Here is a 15091-nt window from a genome sequence, read left to right as displayed (position 1 = left end):
TTGCATCCTTTCTTGGAGATCCTGGGTACGGTGAGGGGGATGTACCAAATGACCTCCAAAAGTACATCCAACTCTGAAATTCTATTGGTTCAATCCAGATGAATACAGGCTTAAGAGAAATACTGGAAACGACTCCACTTGCATTCTCACCCTTTCATCAGTCTCACTTAAAGACAGACTGCTTTGAGGATTGGAAGGCCCCATTGCATACTGTAAACTATGACAGAGAAGACTGAAATGCAAAGGAAAAAATCTACTTATGGGCAACCTTGAAAGGGGCAGCTATTGCACATAATGAATGCCTCCACCCCATTTTCAGATATTTCCTCCCTTCTCCCATCTGTTTCCTAGAGCACATGCTACATCACACTATAACCTATGGAGGAATTTTAAGCAGGCAGTGTGCCCAGGGAAGGAGTAGATGGAGAATACCTTTCATGAGCCCTCTCTCAGATATGGACCCAGTCCATTGGCTTTTTTTTTTTAAAGTCATGTATGCAAGTCCCGAGTTTTAAGATGTGGATTAATAGATTATACAAATTTGATTCCTGTAAATTCCCCTGGGCCATTTGAGGCACAGGAAATACATTTTTTCCAACAGGAAGTGGCCCGAAAATTGAAATGGCCTAGAAAGGGACCCAATAACAGTAAAATTGCCCATCCCCCATATCCCCTAGGATTGTAGGAAGGTGCAGCCCTATACAACATGACCCTCTAATACATATCAGTTTTTTATTCCAAGTAATAGTGACCATTCATTCTATTTCATTATTATGAGAATGATGGTTACAAATAACTTCACAATCTGCTTTTCAAATTTAAACAATGTTTCCATCTGAAGTTATTGGACTGCACCAAACACCTTGATACAAATTGTATCCAATTACATTGGAGGAGCACATGTGCAATACACTGCCATTTGAGGGAGCATGAGTATCTATACTACAGTGCACCCTTTTTTTACGCAGGGGATCTGCTCCGAACACCCCCCGCGCACTTAAAAAAATGTGTATGCTCGAGCCCCATTGAAAGTAATGGGGCTCGTGCATGTGGTGCCACGGGCATGCACCTCATTAATCTAAATGGAACGCACCGCACCATGCGCTCCCACGCAGCTTTCAACATCTGCTGAAAGCCTCGTATAGTGCGTACGCGTGTGACACGGGCGCACTGTATACAATAGTGTCTCTGACAATAAAAGTGTTAATATTTTAATTTTCTTTTTGAACCATTTTTTGAATCTGGTTTGTTCCATTTAAAACAAACACATCAATATGTTTTTCAAACAAAAAAAATTTTCAACAAAGTTAAAAGCTTTTTAGACTTTTCTGAATTACAAACAGCTTTATAGCGTACTGTGAAACTCAGTTCTCTCTTCCCAAAATATGTGAAATCTAGAATGCCTGAATCATCATCATCATCAGAAAACAGGACAGAAAGCAGGTCTGTGTCTTGTGCCAAGAGTTGAGTGTAAACAATTTTAATTTCCTGTCTGTGCAGTGCTGGGCTTTTCCTCTCCAGGAACTTGGTTCTTGTTACATTTTGGCAAATTACTTATAGTAGTAACTATGAAATTGGAAACATTTGCTAGATGTTTTTCTATAGTAAAGAAATTGTAAGATTTAAAGACAGAGCTGTTAAACATTTATAGGCAGGAACCTTTAGTATAAACAATCCAAGATGAATGTTTTCACAAAACTGTGTGGAATGTTTGCAGGAGCATTGGACCAAAATGATGGAATGAGGGACGAAGACTTATGAATCAGAGTAAAGCTAAAGCTTTAAAGGTTAAAAAAAGGTAAAGATATTCCCCACTGGCAAGGTTGTCAAGTTGTGTCCGACCATAGGGTTAATAAGCTTTATACTTGGATATATTTCCATGTGAGTACTTTTTTTTACCTATAAAGCTTTAGCTTTACCCTGATTCATAAGTCTTCTGTCCCTTCTGTGATTAGTACTTGTGATTTTTCAATGCACTTTTAACAACATAAGGAAGTGTCCAAGGAGCACACAGAGATATATTACATTCACCATTATGAATACAGTTTTATTTAGGCTAAGGTCCCTTTCTTTTTTTAAGGGAATCACACAGATGTCTTTGGAAACACACAAGAAAGGTAGAAAAGGCGTGTGTCTCTTCCATTGTTTGTCTCACATATCAGAAGTAAATTGTGTCTGTATATAGAGATTCTGTTTAGCAATAAAGATTAATAGACATTGATATTTTAAGCTCCCATACCAAATCTTTTGGCATTGAATTCATGTAGGTTATGAATTTACCTGATTCAACTGTCAGGTGACTTGTTTTTGAAAAGTTGTGCCAGGAAGGATTTGTTTGGCTTTTGTTCCTGCCATATGCTCTTCTAGTAAAACTTGTTATGGCATGGTGGCTATTCATGTCATTTTTTAGTTCATGTTCTGTAACTTGTATGTGGGTTTTTTACCTGTTTCAAATATTATGAGAATATTTACTGGGAATAGAAGCTAGTTTCTACATCCAGGTTAATATCTCTTCCTAGTTGAAAGACAGGATCAGTGTTTGATCTCACTGACACTACAGTGCCAAATACCAGAAACACATCTGCACCAGTTGAGGCTACTGAGCATGTTCCACTGAGTAGCACCAAGCAGTTTGCTGCTACTAAGCACTCTTCATTGTGCAAGCATGGTTATCATCTTTGTATATTGAAAAATATGGTGCTATATTTTGGACTGGTACATGGTGCTATGTTTTGGTCTGGCAGGGTTTTAGTAGAATTCCATGTAGCCCTTGGGATCTCTTTTTTTATTAATTGTGTTACAGATTTTAGCTTCTTGTTTCTTCTTTCCTTTAGAAAGGGGTTGGAAACAGGATACTGGGAAGGTTTGTCTGGAAACAGTCCTCCCCCTCTGATCCAAGCAGATAAAAAAAACCCCAAACTAATAGCTAAGAAAAGACTTCCAGCTGAATATGTGAATTGCTTTGATTGAAAAATGTAGTGTAGAAGGGAATATAAAAAATCTTCTATGTGGTGTTTTGTTTTAGTTTTGTGGTTCATTTTTTATACTCCAGTTGTCAAATGAAGAATTTACACATGTAAACAAGCCTTTAAAACTTTATTCTGTATAACTGTTGCCTTGAATTACATTGTTGTTCATTTTTTATACTAGAAGAATTTCCTCCCTTTTGATAATTACCATTTGATGTGATTTCTTAGTCACTTTTTTGATTCAGGATGTGTTTGGAATTTGCAAGGCTGTCAAGTTTCTAGTTAAATTGAAGCATGAATGTACCACTGAGATAGAGACTTCTAAATGCATAAACACAGTGGTACTGTGTAAAGTCTGTATCACACAGTTCTGACAGGGACTCTGGCTTGAAGGACAACATATTATCCTACAAACATCAGCAATGAGGATTAAAATTCTTGCCTTGTTTAATTCACTCTGAAGCATCTATAGTGAGCCTTTGTGTGTGTATGCCTGTGTGTTTTGGGTGTTTTTCAAGTCAGTGAGGAGATACTGCACTTTATTTTCAGAATCTTAGGACTGTCAGGTTGCCAAACAAAACAAAAGTCAAGCTCATCTAAACTCGATGCCTTGAAAACTTTGCACTGGGACATTTTGAAGAGGGGTCTGAAAATATTTTAGGTATTAAATGAATTCAAATGTTAAATAAATAATCAGTGATTGATAATAAAAACTAAGGAATAGGCATTAGTTCTAAGGGGTGGTTTATATATTGGAATGCATAATGCAGGGCCAGTACAAGTGTAGAGATGAGGAGGTAGGATGGTGCTTGTAGGAGTACCCTTATTTTAAAATGTTGAATACAAGTCTGCTCTATGTGAACCTAAACTTCACTTTTAAAGTGATGTGATAACTTTATTACAGACGTAGACCAGCCTCTACAATTAGAAAACAAACAATAAAATGAATAGGTACAAATGTTTAGGAAAATTCCAATGTATGTGCAAACAGTGACAAAAACTCACTTCAGTAAGGAACCTAGTAGGGCCTGATACTTTTCATATAATTACTAAGAGAGTTTGACCAGCTGGTTCTTAGTAGAAAAGGCTTGGACATAAAATTTTGCCACCTTAACAATAATTTTATTAGCAGTTCCTGCTTTATTCAAATAAGTGCAATTCCAAATAAAAATACAAGAAACTTGTTGGATCACACCAAAAGCCAGAATTCTGTTCCCATATTAGCCAGCCGAAGGCTATGGGTTTCTCAGCAACTTGTGTACTGAGAGGCATACTGTATTATCTTTTAGACTGGAAGGAATATATAATCCAGATTATCTAGAAGCTGATAATCTTTTCCTCCATGAATTTAAGATTAAAACAACCATTACACATTAAAATCATCCAGACATAAATTTAAAATATACCAATTTACGATTCATAGTTTAAGATCAATTAGGTAGGCCTGCTGGAAGAGATAGGTCTTTAATACTGTTTTGAATTCAGACAGCATGTTTAGCTGGTGAATCTCTTCCAGCTGGTCATTCTACTGTCTAGAGGCAGCTGATGAAACGGTCCTCTGAGCGAAAGTTGCCAGTCTAGTCCTGGCCAGTTGAAGATTATATCAGAGAAGGTAATCCTGTAGGTAACCTGGACCCAAACCATGTAGGGCTTTAAATGTAATAAGATACACTTTGTATTTTCCCAGAAACTACGTTATAATATGCTTATAATGTAGCAGATGCTGCTGAAATTTAGAAACACTCAAGGAGATTAATCCTTGAATGTCTCTTTAGAGATGTGTAGTTCCTCAACAGAGGAAATAATACAGGTATTCTTAATATAACAAATGGTTTTTGGATATGACACACAGGACAGAATTCTGTATGTGTACATGTAATTTTTTACATGTAAAAATGTTCATTTATGAAATGTCTGTATAATAGTTTAATAGATGCTGTAATGAATATGAAAGAATCTGATAATTCTGATGGATAAATGGCTAAATTATATGGTTTAGACGAGTCATGTTCCTACATGGGCTAACTATTACAAAGCCTGTTAAAGAGCTAGAGAGAGATAAAGATTCAGTCCTGTTGGAACTGAATTGGTAGTTTAACTTTTGTTTCCAAATGGAATTTGCCTTTTTCACAACAGTTGCACACTGGGTGGACATTTTCTCAACTATCCACCACATTCCCAAGATTCTTATCCCAGTCAGTCACTGTCAGCTCAGATTCTGTGAGTGAATATATGACATTGGGATTTTTTTTAACCCCGTGTGCATCATTATAAATTTTTTACAGTAAACAGCATTTGTCTTTTAAATGTCCTTCCCAGAGATCACTTCTGATAAATTTGCTGTCCCATTTTGTTTAAGCACCCTATATAAATTCACAGCATCAACTAGAAAGTTATTTGGCATGAGCACTCTTCCTGTTAGGAAATGTTAGGAACAAGATCATGTGTGCCTCTTCAGAAAGAGGGTGGCATATGGCTAAATAGGTAACACATAGGAAAATTTCCTCTTTTTAATCCTAGTTCATACCTGAGGTCTTACTTTGCAAAGACTTTCTTGCTGATGTTAATACAGTATACTCTTTGTTTTTGTCAGTGAAAGTACTCATTATAACTGCTAACAACTGCAAAAATGTTTCCAGTATAGCCATAATGAAGTGCTGTAGCCCAGAAGTTTAGTACCTGAATGTTCCCATTAATGTTATCCTTCTGCCTGAGCAAAAGCGATGAATCAGCCATACCCAAGAGAAATAACTGAGAGATGGGCTCTTAGGATATGGTATAAATTGCTTACCTAATGAATCAGACTGTAGCCTAATAGCTTGCCAATAATTAAAGGGGATGCATGAAAAGATAGTGCACTCTTACTGTAATAGCAAAAGATTAAATAAAGGATCCATTTCTCTGATCTAGTACAAACAAAACATTTATAGTCTCTCACCTCTGAGAGATTAAAGACAGCCTTATCAACTACAGTGGTGCCTCGGGTTACGAAATTAATTCGTAACGCGGCCGCTTTCGTAACCCGAAAAGCCTTCGTAAGCCGAATTGCCATAGGCGCTAATGGGGAAAAGCCGCGATTCCGTGCGAAAAAGCCGAAAAAAGCACCAAAAGTTTTTTCGTAACCCGAAAAAACATTCGTAACCCGAAACAATAACTCCCTATGGGATTTTTTCGTATCCCGAAAATTTCGTAACCTGGGTATTTCGTATCCCGAGGTACCACTGTACTTCTCTTCATGGATATGAATTCATTTTCTCTTATTGAGGGTACTAGACATGTGCATAGTTAGGTTCAAATAAAAAGCTTTAAGCTGGTTTGCCAGTCTGTACCATTGTTTCCTCCAGAAAGAGAAAGAGGGAGAATGCACAAGAGAGCTACCTTGAATCCCATCTTGGGAGAAAAGGATATGAATAAATAAGGAGACCATAGTTGTGCAATTCTGGCATGTATGAGCTTGCCCATTTTCTTAACCATAATTAAGAGAAAAAATTCAGAGACATGTCATTACATTCTACAAACACAACTTAATTCACAAAAAGTACTCGTAATACCATACCATACCTAAAAATGTAAAAGGTATTGCCAAATAAGACTTCAGTACTATGGAGACCAGGGTGTGAATTCCAACTTGGCCATGTTAAACCCACTGGATGACGTTGGGCAATTCACTTACTCTCAGTCAGCCTCAGTGGCAAACGCCCTCTGAAGAAGCTTGCCATGGAAATGCCTTAGGGTCACCATAAGTTGAAAACAACCTGAAGGCACACAACAACAAGGAAGCAACAACTCTAAAAGTGGCTCTATAGTTTATAGATATGGGTAAGAGCCAGCTGTATATACTACTTGTGCAGGAAAAAAATGTTTGCAGAAACAGAAATAATGTATGGAATTCTTTCTGCAGCTGAAAAAAATAAAAAATGTGAACAGCTTTAGACCACAATGTAGGATAAAGTACCCGAAGACCACAGGAGGCAGTTTACCACTTATGTCCTGTTACAGATTGTAAGTAGGGCATTGCTACTTCTTTTCTGGTGTTATTTCATGTTACTAAGATTTGGCAATGTCTCTTAGTATTATGCAGATTTTCCTGACGCAGAAAAAGAGAAGAAGATAGCTATCTGTTCAAGGCATCGATCTCGCTATGTTCCTGCTGACACACCTGAAAATTTCTGGGAGGTTGGATTCCCTTCTACACAAATGTGTGTTGAAAGAGGTAGGTTTATAAAATAATTGTATATATAAGTCTAAGAGTTCTGTCTCTTTTATGGACTTTATACTACAAGGCAGCAAATTGTAATTGGAGCAGGATTATAATTTTGGTGCAGTGTTATCACATGACGTTGGCCCTCTTCATTGCTCTCCAGTGGCAGACTGTTTGAAAAGCATTTCTTTTCATTAACACTAAAATTCTGTTAATGATCCCCTTTCCTGCTTCACTTTATAGTGTGATAGTTCAATTCTGCTTTAATGCTGATCTTGGGTGGTAAGGGGGTGGTCATTACCATGCTTTGAGTGTGGCTTAGGTGCTCTAGTGATAAGGTATGAAGGAGAAGGGAAGAGTAGCCAAACCTTTACTCACTGCCCCTCCCACCAGCCTTTTTTTCCAGTCCTGTTCTGGAGTCTCTCTCTCTCTCTCTCTCTCTCTCTCTCACGCACACACATCTGGAAATATAAATGTAAAACAGACTTACAGTTTAAGAAAGCTTTTATTGCATTAACCCTTATCATCTTTCTTGCTTTTTTCTACCTTCAGATGTCCTTCATGTTACCTTCAAAAATAAATGAAATATATAAAATGAATAGTCCTATGTTTAAAAAGACTTTTTTAAACTATCTGATTAAGATTGGTTAGACCAGACTAAGCACTGGCAGATAGATGAGATGGATAGATCAGTAGCTGCTTCTTGCTTGCTTTTCTCTGCCAGTGCTTAGTCTGGTTTAACCAATCAGAAATCCCCCCTCCCTGCAAGTGAGAAAATGGGTTTTTTTAATGTAAGACTATTTTCGGTTACATTTCATATATAGTTTGCAGTGGTGGCGGGATCTGTGTGTGTGTGCCTATGCCAAAAGGGGTAGGAATAATGTCTTGGCAGTGTGTGAGCAGCTTTTAGTAGGAATGACCAAAATAATCCCAGAAAGGTTTCAGATATGATAGAAAATAGAGCAACCCTGATTGCATAGCATTTTGGAAATAGCACTATTGTAGTAGAAGAGCACTCATGTAATAAAGACCTATGTTAGGTCAATAAGTTGGGCAGTCATAAGTAATGAATTTGAAGTACCAACCCACAGTCTACTAATGGAGAGAAAAAAAATCCCTATTGTTATCTCTATTTTTTAAGTAGCTGAAAGTGTTTCCTGTGTTTTAAATACCTTACAAAGGTTTCTTGTATTTGCTGTCCTTGCACCTGAGAATAGAACTAATGACTCATATTTTTAGGAAGAGGAACTGTGAGGTAGTTTGTTGGGGAAAAGAAAATGAATCCTAGCACATGAACATCTGACAGGAGAAAATATGTTTCAAAGATTATTAATATATAGTATAGATATTCAGAACCCTTCTTCTGTGTCAACTCATGTTTTGCCAGTGGAAGAAGTAAATCCAGTAATGAAAGGGGTATGTGTAAAGGCTTTATTAGTTGTGGCAATAAAAGCAGTATCGCTGTGAAATATATTCCTGTTTAGAACCCAACATTGTCCAATTTGGAAAACTTTTACTAAAAAGGAATATTTATGGCTTATTCATATAGTTTGATTGATGGGGAAACTATATTATATTTCATTTACTGTGCAGTTTATATGCCATACATAGATACCATATAATTTCCCTTGGGTATTATGGAAGCAGACAAAGAATGCAAACCAGAGCAACTGAAATTAATGGGTGTTTAACCATTGATTTCAGTTGCATATACCATTAATGCCTTTTCAGTTCATTTATTAGAGTAGATAAGTATTTTAAATGTATTAGCCATATACAGTGTCCAATATTAAGAGTCTAACTAATGTCTATAAATCTAAAATTATCAAAGAAAGTACCTATGTATCTGTGGCAGCCATTTGGGAAAACAGGGTGGAGGACAGGAAAACAGGGCCCCTTGAAAGCTAACTAGGTATGGGCCAAGCAGCACCATACCCACTTTAACTTATAATAATAACTATGACAAATAATAATGATAATTAGTAATAATGGAACTTAATATTTATATCCTGAGTACTGGAAGTGCCTGACAAATATATTTGTTATCCTTAAACTAACACAGTTTGGTAGAGCAGTATTATCTTGCTGTTACAGACGCAGTGTTTAGTCACAGTGACAGCAAATTATCTAAAACCATGACAAGTCTGAAAACTGAACTGGGCACATCACTACATAAAGTTGTGCCATGCTATCAAAGTCTCCTAAGTTCCTTGGAAAGTCTGGAGAAAATGCAGCATCAAAAATGTTTTTGTATTTGCACACGGAATGTTATATTGACAGTAAGAGGTATATGTGGTCCCACAATGGCTGTTAAGTAGTTTAAACTGACAAATCCTGCTAAATTACTAGTGCAAACAGAGCATTGCAGTAGTTCCTTGGGCAAACAGTTCCTAATCATTCTTGCCAAAAGTTCAAGCTACTTATTTTGGAACCTGGTATACTGAACCAGAATGTTATTTCAAGCTTAAACTTTCAAAATAAAGGTGCTACATTTATATTAAGAGAAATTATTCAGTGTGTGTGTGTGTGTGTGTGTGTGTGTGTGTGTGTGTGTGTTACTTCTCCTTCTCCATGCATGTGAACCTGCAGGGGAAAACTTGTGCAACATTTAAATTCTTTGGAGAAAGTAATTTTTGACTTCTCCATAGTATGTATTTATACTATAGGCTTTCTCACAGGAAATTTTTGAAATGTTATCATGTTATCAAAATCACAACCTTGAGTAGAAAGTTATGCATAATGTTATGGTTCTTCTGCAACTAATTGTTTGCCAGTTTAAATCCAGTTCCTTTGCCTGTAAAAACAATCCATTAATTGTAGCCTTTCACATTACAGTCCTGCTTCTTTCTGCAGTAGGAATGAGCCATATCACTTCACCCAGTCTCTTACTCATGGGCTGGCTGATAATATTTATGGTAGTTTGCCAAACATCAAACCTCCTGTATGTTGCAGGATCTCTCTCAGTTGAATTCTGAGGGAAATGGGAAAATGACTTATGTTGGTTGATGCTTTTGTTCAGCTCCTCGTGGCTTTTGAGGTATAATGCATGGTTGAGGATGCTCCCAGTGAGAAAGTAAAATCCTTTTTATAAAGGAGAGGAACAACATATCACACTGTATAATGTGAATATTGTAAAATGGCCACTGTACCTGAAAAGAGAAGAAGAAAGGGCAAAATGGCACTACAGCTCACTTCTGGCCATGTGACAAGATTGTGCTGTGGACTGCAGCAAAATGCCATAGTTGTGCAATTCTGGCATTTTTCTTTTAAAGGTAGATTTCTGGAAGGTTTCCTAATATGAAAGAGAGGTTTGATAAAAGGGATAGACATGGATGGACACAGAGTTCCAGGAATAAATCAGAGTAATGGGTGAGCAGTCTGGGAGATGTCCCCATTGTGCTAGCGTTTCACAGTCTTTCTTGATAGAAGAGGAAGTATGAAATACACCATTATGCTTCCAGCTTTAATCCATGAACAAAAAACTCAGTCCTCTACTGGCAAAAGGGATCATATGAAAAAGCACTATGTAATACTGTAAATGCCTAGCATCTGACTTCCTGTATGAAGGAACTCTGCAACAGTCTCTTAACATAAAAGTGAAATAGGCCAGTATATTTTGAAGGAGGCTGGAATTCTTTTACCATTTCTTTCTCTTACCAAAATTGTTTGATGATGCTATTAAGTATTTGTTTTTCTTTTTCTTTTAAGGTTACATAAAAGAAGATCTCACTCCTTGCCCACGTCCAAAAAGAAGGCAACCATATAATGTGATGTTTTCTCCAAAAGGCAAAGAACAAAAAACATAACTTCAGAGTAAAATGTCTTTAAAATTGAGACATATACTCCGTTTCAATTCATATTTATAACTAGTGAAAAGATAGGTAATATGGAAAAATCAGGAACTCACTTTCCTCTTACCATCTGAAAATTATAGGCATTCTGTGGAACTATTTAATGTACATATCTTTGATTTTTATAAATATATGTAGATATATTTTGTAACTTCTCCTAGTTTTGCACCTTGTAGTGTGGAGGGCCTGTTTCTAATTCTTTGGAATTTGCAGTTCTGCTCTCACCATTCAGACTTGGTGTAAGTTGGTGTGTGACTCCCTTGATCCAAACAAAGTTGCAGCTTCTTACATCAGATCTAGAAAATTTAGCTGGACACTTAGAGGGTGCTTCCATTTTGCAGTGGATAATTTAAATAACTGATAACATTTGGGTTTTTTTAATAACTTTTGGAAAAAATTAATAAAAATGAATTTTTAAAATCAATGACTTTTCATGCCAGTTCTTTACAAAATAACTACTGCACACCTGCCCAATATTAATGGATATACTACAAAGGCTTCCTTATACCACATACTGTATTCTTTAACATTCATGATTGACATGCTTTGAGGACCCTGGAACTATTTTTGAGGGGTGGGCTCAGCACTGACAGTCGGGCTGTTATTAATTTGGGAGAGGGCAAATGACTTTCCATTCATTATCATTGAAAACCCTTACATATGAAGACTCTTGCAAGCATAACATACACTTAGAAGTGACTTTCATGTGTTCATTGTAGCTTACTGCCAAATAAATGTGCACAGGAGAGACTGGATGCAGCCTTTATTATTCACAGAAGAGTTCATAATTGCTGTCTTAATATTTCTTAGCATTTCATCATTTGCTATATTTCAGACTGATAATTCCTGAGAAAGCTGGCTATAGAGGAGTCTTGGTGGTCCAATTTTGAGGGTGGTGGTCAGGTCCCCTAGCCTAGTCTTCGGGGGAGGGTTGAGTCCCCAGTCCATGATCCATGGTTTTCTTATTACATAGACCTTCTGCCATTCCTGCAAAAATCCGCTAACAAATCTCTTGCCAAAGCATGCTATATTTTTGTAGAATATTACTATATTCTACAATGTTATTTTGCCTGATCCGTCTATCTCATTTGTAGATTTTTGTAGTTTAAATTGCTTTACTTTTTATATTTAAAATTATTTCTGATACAACAGAAAATTGAAAAAGAAACTGAAATACATGAGTAAAAGATTGACTTAAACATAATAAAAAAAGCTTTAATGTGGAATTAGTAGAAGAATGAATCCAAGCATTTTTATGCTGTTCAGAAATATGAAACATGCTCCTTGCCTTCTCCTAATGGAAAATCAGAATACTAACATGTAATTCTTGAATCATCACCATGGTTCCTAAAAATTACTCCCTGTTATATTTTTCATTCTATCCCACAGGCAATGTGTACTGTAGAATCCAAATTTCACTTCATACTAGCCAATTAGTCTGTACATTTGCTTCAAGTCTTCAATTTATCAAATTAAAGGCTGCTGTAATTTGTGTGAAATTCCTAGAATGATAATAAAGGAGAGACTCCCCAAACATACTGTATTATAGTGAACCTTCAAAACAATGAACAACAAGAACAAAGAACCCTAACTGAGTTCCTTGTTCTTTTGTATGCCTTCAAGTGTTTTGTTTTTGTTGTTGTCTGAGCCAGTTTCCCCCCTCCCTTTCTTAACTCTCCTGTTTTGGAAAAACAACTATTATACCCATTCATATAATTTAAAGTAGCTGGTGAAGAATTCTTGTCTTCATCTGGACAACTACATAGAGACACCCCGCAATCTAGATTGAAGATGTCTAGAAGTGTATTGGAAATAATTGTTTTATAATTAAGATTGTATATAACATACATGTTGAGTGCCTAGTTTTAATAGTCTAGCCTTTCTGTAATTAAGTATAAGACTTAAATAGCTTTGAAGCGGTTGAAATTTTGACATTTGCTCTGTAATAACATTATACTGTTTAATGATTAATGAGGATAAATTACTCCTAATGTCAATACTTGTATGTCATTTCAGAAGTTTGTAGGCTCAGATCTTTGTAAAAGATGCCATTCCCCTAATTAAAATCTAGAAGCACAATGCCTATTCGTATTATGTAAATTAAAACTAGGATAAAAATGAAGTGGTACACTTGGAATTGGTGTACATTTTTTGTTGCTCTCACATCAGATTATATGCCCCTAACATCACAATCCATTATATATCTACTCAAAAATAAATCCCATTTAAATCAATGAGTCTTTCTGCCTGTTACATAGGATTTAGTCCTTTGTCTGCAAATAACCCTAAATCTATTAACATAGGGGCCTTACTTTTAAGTGAACATGTACGAGGTTAAGTCTGCAGATTACATATAAATTAGAATAGGAAGCATTATATAAAGCTGTCATTGTGGATATTTTCTAGGTAGAAACCTAGTTTAAAAGGTTTGTGCAGTAATACAAATTATTTTTTGTAAGGCTAGTACTAAAGCGCTCTTCCTGTTTAAAATAGAAGAAATGCCCATTAGCTCACTGATGCTTCTAGATCTTTGAACTTCGAACAGTTTTCAGGTTGCATTGTTTTTTTTTAATAATGAATATAGAAAAAACTGAGCTACCCACAGTACCCAGCTACCAGCTACTATTATAGTTTTTGCAGGGGAATGGTGAATTGGAGGGTGATTATATTTTTGTAAATTAGCCCTTTTTATAATGATGATTTCCAGCATTTCAGTCCTCTTAAAGATAGGCATATCTGTGATAAACTGAACCTACACTGCGCACAATGGCTACGTTTTGATGAGAAAGACAGCTTTTATTTTTAAAATGACTAAGAGTTATTTTAAGAGGAGGGAAAGAAAATGATGAGTTAAGTAAGAAGGCTAGGTGTTGAGAATCATATTGCATTCTACATTTTGGACATTCCTTAGCGTTGCCTATGCTAACTTGCAGTCCAAGAACATCTAGAGGCCCATATGCTTTTTACCTCTGGTGTAGTTTAGGCTTGTTAAGATATATTTATCATGATAAGAGATATTATTTCCCTTAACCAAAAACTCCTAAAACTATATGTGTTCAATTCTAATGAGCACCTGGTGCACCTCGTGTGTTATGCTGTCTGGTTTTCTAAATAAATAGTACACATCTATTTGATTTCAGTGATTGTGCTCTAAGTGTGTGTGTGTGTGTGTGTGTGTGCCACCTATGGTATGTCAGATAATGTTACTCCTCTGTCATGTGTTGCCCCACTTGCCTGATTATCAAAATATGTTGTTACTTGCAGACAAAGGACTAAACCCTACTTAAATGGAGAAATTAAAATGGGGGCATTATTTCATTTTCAATGTGGTTTTACTGACAATTGCTGTGTTGGTGCTGATGTGGCAGAAATAGATTAGATATCAAACTAGTGTACACCTGTCCCTTCACATTCACGGGGGGTAGGGGCACAGGATTCCTGTGAATGTGGAAAAACCACAGATACTATGTTTCCTGAGAGAACACATCTAGGAATCTCTTGGACTTCCAGTGCAAATCTGTGGTCAACATCTGTCTGACGTTGACCATAGAATTGCACTGGAGGCGCTACAAATGCCTAGTGGAGTGTTCTCTATAGCAATCTAGGTCCTTCAGTGCAACTTTTGGTTAAAGTTGACCATAGAGTTGTGCTGGAGGACCTAGATATTCCTAGAGAGCGCATATTAATAAAATCAGCGAATAATCAAATCTGCAAAAGTCAAAGCCACAAATGTGGAGCGATGACTGTAGTGAAAATGGATTGACCATATCTGGACTGACATCTTCCCTGAGGAATGGGTTACGTGATTGCTGCACCAGTGTTCCCTTGAAATAGTTGCCCACAATTAGAAAGCCATTGTTCAACTCTGTTTTGGTCGGCTTTCATGGTACAGTGAGTGAGTTTAGTTACAGCTCATGCTTGTGCTAGAATGATCTGTCAGGTATGCTTTGATTGAACCCATACCAGGGTTCAAATCCCCACTCAACCACAAAAACTCACTTGGTGACCTTGGCTAATCATACTCCAGCCTAAGAGGAAGGCAAAGGCAAGCCTCCTTTGAAAAAGCCTAA

The 15091-nt window shown here is 36.6% G+C and overlaps 1 protein-coding gene across 4 annotated transcripts in view; it reads left to right on the top strand.

Moving 5' to 3' along the window:
* LOC121917275 (DNA endonuclease RBBP8-like) overlaps positions 1 to 11445 on the top strand; it is a 69179-nt gene extending 57734 nt beyond the window's left edge. For all 4 annotated transcript variants that reach the window (XM_042443060.1, XM_042443061.1, XM_042443058.1 and 1 more), the window contains 2 exons: positions 7041 to 7182; positions 10879 to 11445. In XM_042443060.1, coding sequence (XP_042298994.1) covers positions 7041 to 7182; positions 10879 to 10976 — 240 coding nt within the window. In that variant the 3' untranslated portion in view covers positions 10977 to 11445. The remainder of the gene's footprint in view (positions 1 to 7040; positions 7183 to 10878) is intronic.
* The last annotated feature ends 3646 nt before the right edge of the window (positions 11446 to 15091 follow it).

This window comes from Sceloporus undulatus, unplaced genomic scaffold, assembly GCF_019175285.1.
Source record: "Sceloporus undulatus isolate JIND9_A2432 ecotype Alabama unplaced genomic scaffold, SceUnd_v1.1 scaffold_14, whole genome shotgun sequence".
Lineage (NCBI taxonomy): Eukaryota > Metazoa > Chordata > Lepidosauria > Squamata > Phrynosomatidae > Sceloporus > Sceloporus undulatus.
The sequence above is the reverse complement of the archived record's forward strand: the minus strand, read 5'-3'. Positions and strand labels throughout refer to the sequence as shown.